At 25.3% G+C, this 13,419-nt stretch overlaps 2 protein-coding genes across 2 annotated transcripts; both read right to left on the reverse strand.

Annotated features, from left to right (window-relative positions):
- Positions 1 to 207: 207 nt before the first annotated feature.
- On the reverse strand, positions 208 to 6,218 carry LOC145838552 (arylsulfatase B-like). Its single transcript, XM_082946164.1, has 8 exons — positions 6,058 to 6,218; positions 5,907 to 5,996; positions 5,228 to 5,414; positions 4,456 to 4,643; positions 3,349 to 3,556; positions 1,947 to 2,084; positions 1,503 to 1,787; positions 208 to 1,018 (listed from the first exon to the last, which is right to left on the reverse strand). Exons 1-8 carry the CDS (start codon positions 6,211 to 6,213, stop codon positions 681 to 683), a joined length of 1,590 nt encoding a protein of 529 aa, XP_082802290.1. The 5' UTR covers positions 6,214 to 6,218; the 3' UTR covers positions 208 to 680.
- Positions 6,219 to 6,757: 539 nt separating this feature from the next.
- Positions 6,758 to 12,747, reverse strand: LOC145838362 (palmitoyl-protein thioesterase ABHD10, mitochondrial-like). The gene is made up of 3 exons (XM_082945938.1): positions 12,605 to 12,747; positions 9,317 to 9,446; positions 6,758 to 7,489 (listed from the first exon to the last, which is right to left on the reverse strand). The coding sequence occupies exons 1-3, from the start codon at positions 12,745 to 12,747 to the stop codon at positions 7,082 to 7,084; spliced, it is 681 nt and encodes a 226-aa protein (XP_082802064.1). The 3' UTR covers positions 6,758 to 7,081.
- Between the last annotated feature and the right edge of the window lie 672 nt (positions 12,748 to 13,419).

A 13,419-nucleotide genomic window follows, 5' to 3' on the forward strand; every position in this document is an offset into this window, starting at 1 on the left:
TAGAATAGCAAAAACTTACTGCCAAAAAACTATTTTTTACTTAATGATTATATGATTACTATTAAGTTGAAACGTTTCATAAATAAAAAAACATAACAAAAAAGAATAAATAAAATATATGAAAAACCTTAATATCAAGTCCAATATCAATAAAAAGTTCAAATTATCTAAATATGTATTAATCATATAGTACAGAAACATAAACAGAACAGAAATCAAGTTAAAAAACAAAAAACAGTATTAAAATCAGTCAAATGGAAATTTTTGAGAAAAATAAAGCTTTAGTGATACAATAAAAGATATAAATTTGAATACTTTCAAAATTTTTGAATCAAATTTCAATTTTCTTCAAGTTCTTGTTCAGAATTTATATTTTTTAATAACTATTAACTAGCTTTTAACAAACTAGTGAGTGTGTATTTATAATATCAATTATTTTTAATTATATACTATTATTTTTTTAGTGGTCCTTAAATTTTTTTGTTTAGTTACGTTTAACAATTTAAGTTATAAAATATAAAGAACTAAGGTAAAATTAAAAACTAAAACTGTAAATTTATCACTATGTCAGTTTTTGAAATACAAGACTATATAAAAAGTAATTGTTTAAACAATTGCTATGTAAAAAGAAAATTGCACTTGAAAACTTCCAGCAGATAGTTTGTAGATGGCAAACCAATTTACACCACCCACGGTCCCCAAACGCCTTGCCTCAGTCCAGGATCGGCGGCAGGGTCACATTTCGGGAAACTTATTGGCACCGCTGTGGCGTTGTGGGCGGCAATTCGGCCCAACAAGTCGTCAACAACTTCTGGAAAATACGGGGCGAGATCGTAACTTTCTGTGGGGTCTGCTTCCACGTCATACAAGCGGACACTCGGCTGAGCGTCACTGTCACTGTGAAGATGCTCGCCGGTCGCATAATCCAGTAACTGTGCTTTTTTTTCATATTGAATGTAAGTAGGAGTAGGTCTGGAATTTTTAGTTGTCTTTGGAACGGGTTCTATCAGGTCGTGACCTGTTTGTATAAATTTAATGTTTAGAAACATAATCAATTACAAAGATTATAATTATATAGATTAGTTAAAAAAAATTGATTAATTTTAATAAAACACAAAAATTAAACTGCACTTGGAACTTAATATAATTATATTTTTCATTTTAATTAAGTAATAGGGCGCCATACTGACAATATACTCACTCATTTTTGTTATCAATTTTAGTTTGATTAGCCTTTTTTTTATAACCTTGTACAATTACGTCATAATTAATTAAAATTCACAACTTTAACAATCTTCTAAACTGTTTGACTTTTCATTTAGTTATTGGGCAAGAATCGAAGATACGATTCGAAAAGCCCTAAGTATATTAATCTATTCAAATGAAAAACATACTTATATTAAGTTGCAAGTGGTATTTGAATACAATAATTTCCTTCCGATAATGTAATTATCAATATAATTTGTTTTGTAATCATAAAGTTAAACAAAACTTCAACGAACCCGGATCTCCGGTGAAGAGCTTCCACCTCCCAACACGGATGGCAGAGTGACCGGTTGTTGTGTTGACCCCGTGTCTGTTCGGGTACGGCTTCAGTGATGGCGTCGGGTCATACGGCCGTTTCCACAACGGGTCGATGTTGTGAAGGATCTCCTCTCTGTTTGAAGGGGAACTCCGGTCGTTAAGAAATTTCCAGTTTGCTACGCCATCAAGTGGTTTGGTGCCTTTGATGTTGGCGCCGGCAGCTTGAATAAGGGTCGGAAACCAATCGGAAACGTGCATCAGATCTAAGTTTTCATAAAATTTTCTTAATCAAGTAAGAAATAAACTTTGAAAAATTATAACAAAACTTTAGAATAAAAAATACACTTTACTTGTAAATTAATAATATAGTTTGGATTTTTTTTTAATTGTTAATTTATTATACTAAACTTTGATCAATTAACCTCTACTGACTCTTCCATCTCCATCAACACCCTTACCACTCACGAAACCGACACCCCTGATGCCTCCCTCCCACAATGACGCCTTCCTTCCCCTCAGTGGGTAATTATTTCCTCCGAATAATGTCTGTCCTCCATTATCTTCAAAACAACACACTTAAGCTACTTAAAATAATAATCGAATCTATAAGAATTTTATACATATAAGGGTTTACACCAGGGATCGGAAAACTGCGACCTGTGGGTCAAATGTGGACCACTAATAAAAATTTTGCAGCCTGCGATATACTTGTTAGTTGAAAATAAATTTTTAAAACAGAAAAATAAAGTTTGTAGTAAAAAATTACAATTTGGCTTTTAATAAAGTAGTTGGTAATACTAGTGCATTATTATGGCATATTCTATCACATTTTTAGTTAAAAGTAATTTTTATACTGAGTACTACAATTTGTTTTATATCTGCAGCCCACGTTTTTTTTTTCTACACAGTGCGATAAGAAATTTTTCTAGAAAAATTGGCCCGCGGCTTACAAAGGCTGCCGACCCATGGTTTACACTTACAAACTTATTCAACAATTTATAGCTATATTGTATTCTTGGTTAACACAGATTTAACAGATAAATTAATTTAAGTAAAGATTTCAAATATATAAAAAAATATTTTTTAGCTTTAACAGTTACCAGTTTACATAAATTTTTGTAATTATTTTTTATTGAGCCTTTGAAGTTTAATAAACAGTTTAGCGGTGAAACTGGTAACTGCTAAAGCTAATAATAAAAGGTTTAACATAACCTATACTTTTAGTAAACTAAATTTCATTTAAACTAAGTTTAATCAGGTAAAACTAATTTAAAATGTTCTTTTTTAATCGACTTGATTCGATTTTCCACACTTGTTAAAATCAAGGGAACATTTATAATCTTTATGGTATTATATGAAAGCATTTGCGGTATTAAAAAAATCAGCTATTTAATATATTTGTTAGCTTTATAGTTTATTTGAGTTATGAACAATTTCTGAACAAGTATGTTTACTTTAGGCTATAAACATATTTGTTTAACTAAGAAAGCCGTGTTTAGGTTAGAACTTTAAACATTCAAATTTTTTTTATCGAGTACTTTAATTTATGACTCGTTTAGTTGATCATAACAATTGACTGCATAACTTGTTAATTTAAGTAAAATAGAATGACACATAAATTCCGTTTTTAATACAGTTTTAAGTGTTTTTGTTTGTTACACTAAACTTTTTTTTAGCAAAACAAGTTTTACGAACAAAACAAAGTGGGCTGCTTACAAGTATATTTAAAAAATTTTAAACCAAATAAAAGATTACAAAAACCTTACTAATTTATACTATCACTTCTTTTGTTTAGTGTGTAAGTAAGTTTGTTAACTTTTTTACCAGTTGAAAATATAATGAGAGTGTCATCAAACATTTTTTGCTCCTTCAAAGCGTCGACGACCTTTCCAATGGCGTCATCCATTGCGCTCACCATCGCGCTGAATGTTCTTCTATTCTTGTTGGTCACATTTGCGTACAGCTTCAGCCAATCGTCAGGCGCCTCGAGTGGAAAGTGGACCGATTGGAAGGGTAAGTACAGAAAAAGTGGCTGCAAGTTATTTTTACATGATGTTCGTTATAATTGCATTTTGTTTTCGAAAAAAAAAGTTAAAATAAAAATATAAATCAAAATATACGCGTAATAAAGTTTGCCTCAGTTTTTACGTACAGTTACTTAACTAAAAGTAAAAAAGATTTATAAAACAAATAATAGTCAAGCCGTACTGTTTAAGAAGTAAAGTATTATAAATTTAAACAGTTCTTATTTAAATAAAGTGTTTTATTTTATTAAAAAAACTCAATTGTATAGTAGATTAGCTATGTGTTCAGTTTTTTTTTTTAAGTAAAAAAAACACTAGTGAAAGAGTATTCTACTGGTTTTGTTATCAAATACATCAAATGTGTTAGTACTTAAAATTAGCTAATTAATCAAAAAAAAAACTAAAACGTCGAATTAAAAAAAAAGTTTACAAATAAATAAATTTAATAAAAGTATTACATTTTTAACACAAATGATTAAAAAAATATATATACAAGTTTTTACAGTAAAAAATTTACAAAATTATACTAAAATCTGTTTTTTACCTAATGTTGAAGAAGTAAACACTTTTGAAAAATATAATTTAAGCACTGAAGAATAACCCTTTATTTAATTTGTTTGCATACTAAAAATAATTAACAATCTGTAAAGATAAACTAATAAACGAAAAAAAAAGTTAAGCAGCATAAAAAACAGTTTTTAATTTAAAGAAGAAAAATTTAAGTAAAAACTATTATTAGAGTAATTTAATTTTACAGAAAATAAGTTATACTTATTATTTTTACCATAACAAAGTATTGCTAAAATAAGGAGATCTTTAGATTTAATTATTATGTAAACGTTTAACTATTGTACAGTAAAAATCTTGTTCTGTTTAAAATATTTAAACTAAATGTTATATGACAAACTTTTTTCTGATCATACGTAGTGATGAGGTCTACAGCACGGTCCCTGTACATGTAAGTGGAATAAGTTGTGTTGTCCATGTATGCTTCCTCTCCATTGTGAAGATCGAAGCCTTTGTAAGTTTTGCCGTTCGTATTACAGTATCCAACTTGCATCTTTGTATAGTAATCCTCAGCTCCACATAAGTACCCTACATAGCGATTTAAGTCGTGTATAACAAATTAAAATCTTTTTAAACTTCTTATAAGCTATAGTTTTGAATAATTAGAATAATATTTTTAGTACTTATTAACAGACTATAAAACTTTTATAGAAAATTATGCTTAGTGTTTATGTTGTTTATAAGCTTAAATCAAAGGTAATTAAAGTTGTTATCTGTAAATTAAAAAAAAATAAAAGAAAAATTAAAGAAAAACTATATCTAATTGAGGATTAATTTTATCGAAAAACTTATAAAATAAATTACTGCTGAAAATTTCTATTTCAGTAATTTTTTTTCATAATTTTTTTAATTTATCTAAGTAGTCTTTTGAATAAATTTATTATTATTACAAACACATTTTTACTATTATAAAAATTATTCAATATTTTTTAATTAGTGTAATTTTAAAGCTTCAATAGTGTTTTCAGAATAACAACAACCTAAATGACAAAGTGTTTTAATAAAAATTTTCACGAGCTTTTTTTATTTGAAAACGAGCCAAAGCTGTTCTAAAACTACTACTTAAAAACATTTAAATGTACAACGAACAAAAAAATAAACTAACAACCCACCAAAATACGAGTCAAAGCCACGTTGGGTTGGTAAGCACTCTTTCCTGTACATTCCAAGGTGCCACTTACCAATCATATGCGTCGAATAACCTGCTTCCTTTAACTTCTGCGGCAATGTTACTTCATCAAGGGGCAGGCAATGAGGCTGAACTGCGAACAACACACTGTGCTGCAAGCCAGTACGAATCTGCAATTCATAAAATTTTGATTCAGTTATTTACTTTGAGGTAGTAATTAGTTTCTCGTTATTAACATGCCTCCTACTAAGCTGTAGTTTTTATTTTAAACAACTCCGCAGTAATTTTCTTATATATTAGAAAAAAAAATTTGAAACTTCATTTTAAAAAACATATTGAGTATTTTTTTTCTTTAATAATTAAATTCCATTTTGTTATATTTGTAGTTTAATAATTAACAAAAAGGAATGTAGTAAAAGTTTAAAAAGTACTAACAACAATGTAAGTAAGTGTTTTTTAGTATTTTATAAAAAGGTTAATTAAACATAATATATAAACAAAAAACTACGTTAAGAGTTTATCTATAAAATTGTTTTAAGTTAAACTTTTGAAAGCAATAATTTTTTTGTCAGTATCATGAGAATTTGAAACGGAAAATAATAAATTAATATTTAAAAAAACTTTTATATTATTATCAGTGTTAAAATAATTGAAAAACTAACTTGGTATCTTCCAGTTAGTAACTGGCTTCTAGTTGGAGTGCAGATCGGTTGAACGTAATAATTTTCAAGTTTCACACCACTTTTAGCTAGCTATAAATGAACTTTTTAAACAAAAACAAATGTATGAAGACAGACTAATGTTTTGTCAAACCTTATCGATGTTAGGAGTTTTCATGTCCGGATTATGATAACCGACATCATTGTACCCGAGATCATCAGCTACTATCAGCAATATATTAGGCTGTTTACTTGATTCGGCATAAACAAGTAGCAATAAAAATATTAAACTTTTAATTTCTACATCCATTTTAAAAGACTAAAAAATTAAATTTAGCGTTGTATTTTATTGTTTTAAAGATTCTCTAACATAGATTAGCTTCAAAGTCATAAGAAATTTTCACTGTACTAGCTGTATAATATAAACAGTCTTTATTCAGTAAAAAAGTATCTTTAATAAAGAATAACTGTTTTGAAAAAAAAACAGGAAATGAATTGACAAGAGTTTTACAACACCAAAAACTTATAAAAAAGATTCCTCTAGTTCGATTAATAATAAATTATGCTGTAGTTATAAATTTATTTTATTAAACTTCTTCAACATGATTCTCAAAAAGACTTTTAGTGAAATTTTTTGAGAACAAAAAAATTTTTTTTTTAATAAGTAAATGTTTTTATTAAAACAACAAATCTTTGTTTACTGAGAAAAAAAAACTTAACAAAAAAGTTTGTTTTTATAGTTTGCAGTACAAATTGCAAGCTTGTCATTACCATTTAATTTACAAAAATATTTTAATAATAAAATAATAATTTTTAAGTACAAACGCTTATTTAAAAAAATTCTTGGACTATTTTTTATACTTTATAACAATAGAACTATAGATAAAATTAATTGTACAATATTTAAAAACAGTAGAAACCATCAAACTTGGCATCAAAATATAGCTTTTGAACTATATACATAGATAAGGTCATAAATATTAACTAGAAGTTTTATTTTATTTAAGAAATAAAATTCACCTAGAAATAAAACCAAAAATAGTTGCTAAGTTTTAACAATACAAAAAATTTAATTAAGTATTATAAGCAAAAACATATTAAAAATTTTTTAATTACTTATTTCCTATAAATGTTTAGAAAAAGTACTTGAAAATCTTTAAAATTTCTTCAGGAACATTTTAAACTTTCGAATTGACAAGTTGTTCATTAAGCTTCATCAACTGTTCGACATAACTTATCATTAAGTTCAGATCTTCATAAGCATTCAGCTTATGACTTTTGTTTTTGCACAAAGTAAACAGTGATGTGAATCCGTTTTCATTAAATTTCGTATGAAAAGCATCAAAAGAATTTTTCCATGGAATAGCCTCATCATCAATGCCGTGAAAAGCAAAGAAGTTGCAAGGAAGGTCATATTTAGGCTTGTTTATAGTGAATAGTTTAAAGTCATTTAGTTGTTTGTATAAAGGTTTTACTTCACAAAAATCTATTAATGGAGCTACTCCCACCATACCTTTGACTTTTTCGGGATTTTTTGCAGCAATATTTAACATTATAAGTCCCCCAAGACTTGATCCTACAATTATCTGAAAATATATTTAAAAACTTGTTATAACGCAAACAACTTAAAATTTGATTTAGTTTAAGAAAGTATTTGGCAAAAAAAATTTATAACTTACTTGACTTTAGGTGTTAGTTTTTAACACTTTTTAAACTATAAAGTACAGTTATATTAAAATACGTAAATTAATACAATAAAATCGATATCTAAAATAAAAAGTTTATTTATAAAAAGATTTAACAAATAATTTTGTGTGCACAAGTTTAAAAACTTTTTTTACAATTCTTAGAAGAGTAGACTTGAAAAAAAAATTTTTACACAAATATCTGTTATTCAACTTGTCATTTACATCTAAATAAATTAAGAACTATAAAGTAAACCGAAAAAAAATCTTTGAAAATATTATTTACTATTTTAGATCATTAAATTAAGGTTTGTATATAGCTTCTTAGCTACCTGCTAAATGTGCGGAAAATTTTTAACTAAGAATTTTAAACTAGGACACATTTTAATACTTATTTATTTAAAGTATTAAAATTTTAGGGTTACCAGAATTTTTTTTTCAGAGTTTTTTGTGGTTGATGTGTTATTGATTTTATAAAAAATTGTCAGGACAAGGTATTACAATATTTCTAGATCTAATCTTTTAACTGTTAGTTTAAAGTTCACTGAAGAAGGACTGTTGTCCGAAATTGATTTGAACTAAAGTATGCAATAAACTTGTAGATTTTATAAACCATCTTTTGATTATTTGTAACTATTGATGCAGGGAAAAAAATCACAAGTAAAAACAGTCTGTGTCCTGGACTGTTTTGAGAATTATATATAAATCTTGTCTAATAAGAAGTTGAAAAATATAAAGTTTTTTTTGCTTCAAATGCTTTTTTTCATAATAAAAATATGTTTTTTAATAAATAAGCAAACCTAAACCTCATAAATTAATGTATAACTGTTTAAATAACAAAATTTCATAACCAAAAGCATATTTCACTAAAAGATTCAATCAAAGATATAGATTTAAGTTTATGCAATACTAAGTAAAATTATAAATACTTATGAATAAACAACTATAAAAACATTTTGTATATACCAAACAAACAATTAAGTACTTGGATCCATACTAAAATATAAATAAATAGAGAAAATACAGTTAGGTTGTAAAGGTCATAGAGCATACTAAATATTTTTATACAAAAGCTAATATTGGACCCCTTATTTGAAAGCTCAAAAGGTATAAATCAAAATACTTTTAAAAAATATTTATAAAAATACTTTTGATATAGCCAGTTTATTTAAAAAATTCTGATACAAATTTATAGGGAAAAAACTTTCATTGAAAATTTTTTAAGAATTTTATAAACCTAAATAAAATAATATTTTCTTCTTCATGTATCAAACAATTAACCAAATTTTATTTATAAAACTACCCTTATAAATATAATTATAACACCTTATATAACAAATCATTTTAAAAAGTTTTTTTTTTTATGATTTTGCTTAAAACATTCAACTCAAAAAAAAAAAAACTGTCGCAACAGGATTGTTAATTGTTACGTCAAGATTAGATTGAAAAATATTGAGAATAAAAAAATGTATTTAAAGACACTTTCAATCTTTTCTTCTTCATTTGGTCCTTATATAAGTAAGCTAAGAATTCTTTGTTTTGTACTCTTATATCTCAAAAAAAGTTCGAGTTTTAAAAAAACATAAAAAGCATCTGCTAGCTAAGTTAAAGATTTAAAAATCATTTTAACCTGAAAAATAAAATACTTTTCCAATGGTCTTTTTAAAAGCTTTCACGAATTTTAGTTATTAAACTTGTTTAACTTGTATTAACAAAAGGCTAACTGACAACTGGTTTTCTTGTAATAGTTTTCAAAACATCAGTTGCATCACCAATCCAATTGTTCAAAGATCCTACAGGTCCATCTGACTCTGATGTGCCTCTGTAATCAAATGTGGTAAACTCATGTCCGTTTAATCTGAAATGGTTACACTTTTTTAATTGTTTGTTTTAGTTACATATTTATATACTAAAATATTTTTGATCCTACACTTTTAAAGTTTCTACTAACAATTATTCAAAGTTTCATGAAGTCTAACAAAAATGTAAGAAAATTGTAATTTTTTTCTGCTTTTACTTGTTTTGTTAAAAGCCTAATTTAAACAAATATCAGAGTATTGATAAACAAAAATTTAAACAATTGTTTGTGCTATGGTTTCATTTATTAATTTATTCTTATTAACTTGGATATCTGTTTTCACTCATCAAAAAACAAAAACAGTTAGATGTATCTACATTATCTTCTATAGTTTACTTTAGTGTTTTTGACAGTACTATAACTACTTTTTGTACTATAACTAGCTTTTTGTGTTTTATTTATTATGTATTAGGAGTAATAAAACAAAAACATTTAAGTTTAAAAAACATATTTGTCATTATCTAAACAGCTTCAAAATTTGATTTCATTCGAATTAATTTTACAATACTTTTATTTTGTATCAATTTTCTAACTTTTGTTTAAAGTTTATTCAAACAAGTTTTATTTTATTAAAACTAAACTAGCAAGAGTTTAACTGATTAGTATAGATATGTACAGCTTAAATTAATTTCAATAGAAGATTCATACTTAATTTTTAAACTTATACTAGTTATAACTTATTGGATTTTATTGTCTACTGTGTTGTTTTTTTTTTTATATATATAGCACATATTTTATAGATAGTAAAAAATATACTTTTTTTATTTGACTATATATAATAAAGAATATTTACTTTAGTTTGTTCATAAGCCTCATTAATAGGTATTAAAAAAACATCAATAATAAAGCTTATCTTAAAAAGTACTCATACAAATTAGTATTATTAAATAATTATCTGACCATCTTGATCATTAATTAAAAAATCGAAAAGTTTTGAACTTATGTTAATCAAAAAAAAATTTACGAACTAGGTTTAACACAAACTAAAAAAGTAGTTTGAATGTGTTTTAAAAACAGCTCAAACTGTAGCTTCAGTAAGTAATAATAAAAACTAAATTTTACTAAAAAAAGTTTAATTGTATTAATCTTTGAAACATATATAAATACTAACAACAATGCAAAAAAAGCTAAACTATTTTGATACTTTATAGTATCATTGTTAAAAGTTTGACAAAAAATCACAAATAAGTTTACAAATGTATGTTTATCAATAAAATATGTCAAAAATATAAATAAAGACATTTTACACTATAACTAATAAACAATATTTAATTTTTCATTGTTTTATTAATGCTGAAAAATGGCATTTTGATTTATTTTTGAGCTGTTCAATGCTTTTAATAATTTGAGCAACTAATTGTTTTTCCTATAAACCAAATGTTACTACTTATATGTGTAAATTAATTAAAATAACTTACAAGAATTATGACAAAATATTTGATTATACTAATGCAATCATCAGACCACAAGCCTTTGGTAGACTAAGACCAGTTTTTCTTATTAGTACTCGTCAGTCAGCTACAATTAAAAAACTTGCAGTCATCAATCTACAAACAAGATAAGCCAGGCTTGGGCTCTGAAGACTTTTACTGATGGTTTTGTTGAGTAGCATAACATAGTAAAATTTAAAAATCATAGGTGTAGTAGAAAATCAACTTTTTAAAGAGTAGGACAGTTTATAATAAATTTATGAATACAATTTATGATACAAATCAGTAAACAAAAACTGTTTCCGTTCTATACACTAAACAGATCTAATAAAATTTCAAACCCATTATACAAAATTTCAAGTATAAAAACCATGTGAAGTAAAGTGCTCAATCTATTACTTTATAATAGAAAGCTCAATTATAAAAATTTATTAAACAAAATGTCACAAAGCTAACAATGTTTCACCTAAACAAGGATCATTACGACTTAAAAGTGTCAATAAGTAACCTTGAAGCATAAATATATAGCAAGAAAAACAATATATAGCACAATAATGATAATAATAATGATAATAATAACAAGATTTATCACAAAGTGAGACAGTAATGAGTAATTTTTAAATAAAATAATGATTGTAATTACTAAAATAATAAGTTAATATCAAATTTATAAATAATCAGAGGGAATAAAATTAAACCAATTAAATATTTCAAACTTAACAATAAATGTAAAAACACTTGATAAAAAACTAAGTAAAAAAATGTTTATTAAAAAACTAATAATTGGAAACAAAAACTTACAGTAAGAAAAAAATAAAATAAAAATAACAATATGTAGGTATTTGACAATTAGAAATAAAAATATCTAAAGTGAGAGCACATAGCAGTCAGTTTTTTCTGTCATTTAATGACTTTACTCAATCTGCTTTAGCAATAGTCACTCTTTCGAAATTACACATAGAACATTTTTTCTACATTTCTTGGTATCAAGCTACTGATTTTATGTAGCACTTGCCATATAATCTCAGAGAACTCAATATTGTTTGTTATTATTGCAAATTTGGACAGAGTTGTTGTTATGTGAAACAGCATTAGCTTTGTGATGTAATGTTTAATAAGTATATACTAATACTTTAGATAGCATTATAAATTTTACTTATTTAATCAGAAATATATAGATCCAGCTTTTTTTAATGTTTTTACCACGAATAGTATGATCTAATAGTTCTAATGTTGTTTGAAAAAATCTTTGAAATATTTTTTTAGCCACATTTTGCAGAATATCAACATTCAATTTATTTTAATATTTTGTATATGTGTCAACTAACGAGTTCCGATATTACAACATTCAATTACAATGTTTTAAAATTCTGTCATTATGACCCCTATGCCACCAAGCAATTGAATTATCTTAATAAAACTAAATTTCATGAACCTGTTAACTGATTTTCAATAACTGTTATTTTTTATAAACTTTACATTAGATAAAAAGATAAAATATAATGAAAATAATTTTTTTATCAAACTATCTAAAATAAATTAAGAAATAAAAAATAACTTATTTCAAACATAGACAACTTTTGTTTTATAAATTTGCATTTAACTAAAAAAAGTTGGTAAATTAAAATTTAATATAATAACATATACTTTAAAAAATATTTGTTTTAAGTTCATTTGGTAAATATTATTTATTTTATCTATTTGAAACAAACTTAAGTTTTTACTAACTTGCACCAATCAAAAAGTGCTTTTGATTTAGGTCCTCTCATGCTAGAATTATATCCTGGTAAAAAATATACTCCTACATTTTTTATTCCTGGAAGATATTGATATGCAAGAGAAGGTTTGGCTATCCTAGTAAGCATAGGCATATTTATTGATTATTTTATATTAAATTATTATAAGTAGGCTAAATATATTTGAAAACAGCTGATTAGCCACCATGTGAGAATGTTATGTTCAGCTTCAGATTGTTATTTAACTAGAATCTAGATCTTACTCCTTATAATGAATACTCAACTCAAAGTAAGACCTTTGAAAAATGTACTGAAAAAGTTTAGAGCTTTAAATTATGTAAAATTGTAATAGTCTATTGAAATATAAGTGTAACAACAAAGTAATTAATAGTAAACGCTAAATTCTGTAAAATAATAGTTTTTAATATCAAAAATTTTATTAGTTGAACAGTTTTATCGTAAAAAAATTTGAATTGCAGATAAGCTTTATACATAACTTTAGTTAGGTTTTTTACATGGTAAGCTAACTTATGGCTTATATACATTTTCTAGTCAATTATAGAAAACTGATATGAAAAATTTTTAGGATTATTTACTTCATTAAAGCTGTTATATACATTTTTATTATTTTAACATGTGTCTGTTATAACAATGTTTTACTTACGGATGTCCGACCTGCAGCACTAAATAGATATAATAACTTATAAAGGCCGTCTTGTAAAATTAAACAATTTATCATTAAGATTAATAATTAGATTTTTTAAGTATAGAAGACATTAAAAATGGTTATTGGTTATATTGTGGTAA

This window comes from Thalia democratica, chromosome 6 (genome assembly GCF_965202585.1).
Source record: "Thalia democratica chromosome 6, ktThaDemo2.hap1.1, whole genome shotgun sequence".
Lineage (NCBI taxonomy): Eukaryota > Metazoa > Chordata > Thaliacea > Salpida > Salpidae > Thalia > Thalia democratica.

Coding starts and splice junctions, on each gene's coding strand:
- LOC145838362 (XM_082945938.1), bottom strand. CDS start 12,747: ATGCCTATGCTTACTAGGATAGCCAAACCTTCTCTTGCATATCAATAT. Junction 9,447..12,604: donor GCACTTTTTGATTGGTGCAA/GTTAGTAAAAAC, acceptor TAACCATTTCAG/ATTAAACGGACATGAGTTTA. Junction 7,490..9,316: donor CTATTACAAGAAAACCAGTT/GTCAGTTAGCCT, acceptor ATATATTTTCAG/ATAATTGTAGGATCAAGTCT.
- LOC145838552 (XM_082946164.1), bottom strand. CDS start 6,213: ATGGATGTAGAAATTAAAAGTTTAATATTTTTATTGCTACTTGTTTAT. Junction 5,997..6,057: donor AAACTCCTAACATCGATAAG/GTTTGACAAAAC, acceptor GTTCATTTATAG/CTAGCTAAAAGTGGTGTGAA. Junction 5,415..5,906: donor TACTAACTGGAAGATACCAA/GTTAGTTTTTCA, acceptor TATGAATTGCAG/ATTCGTACTGGCTTGCAGCA.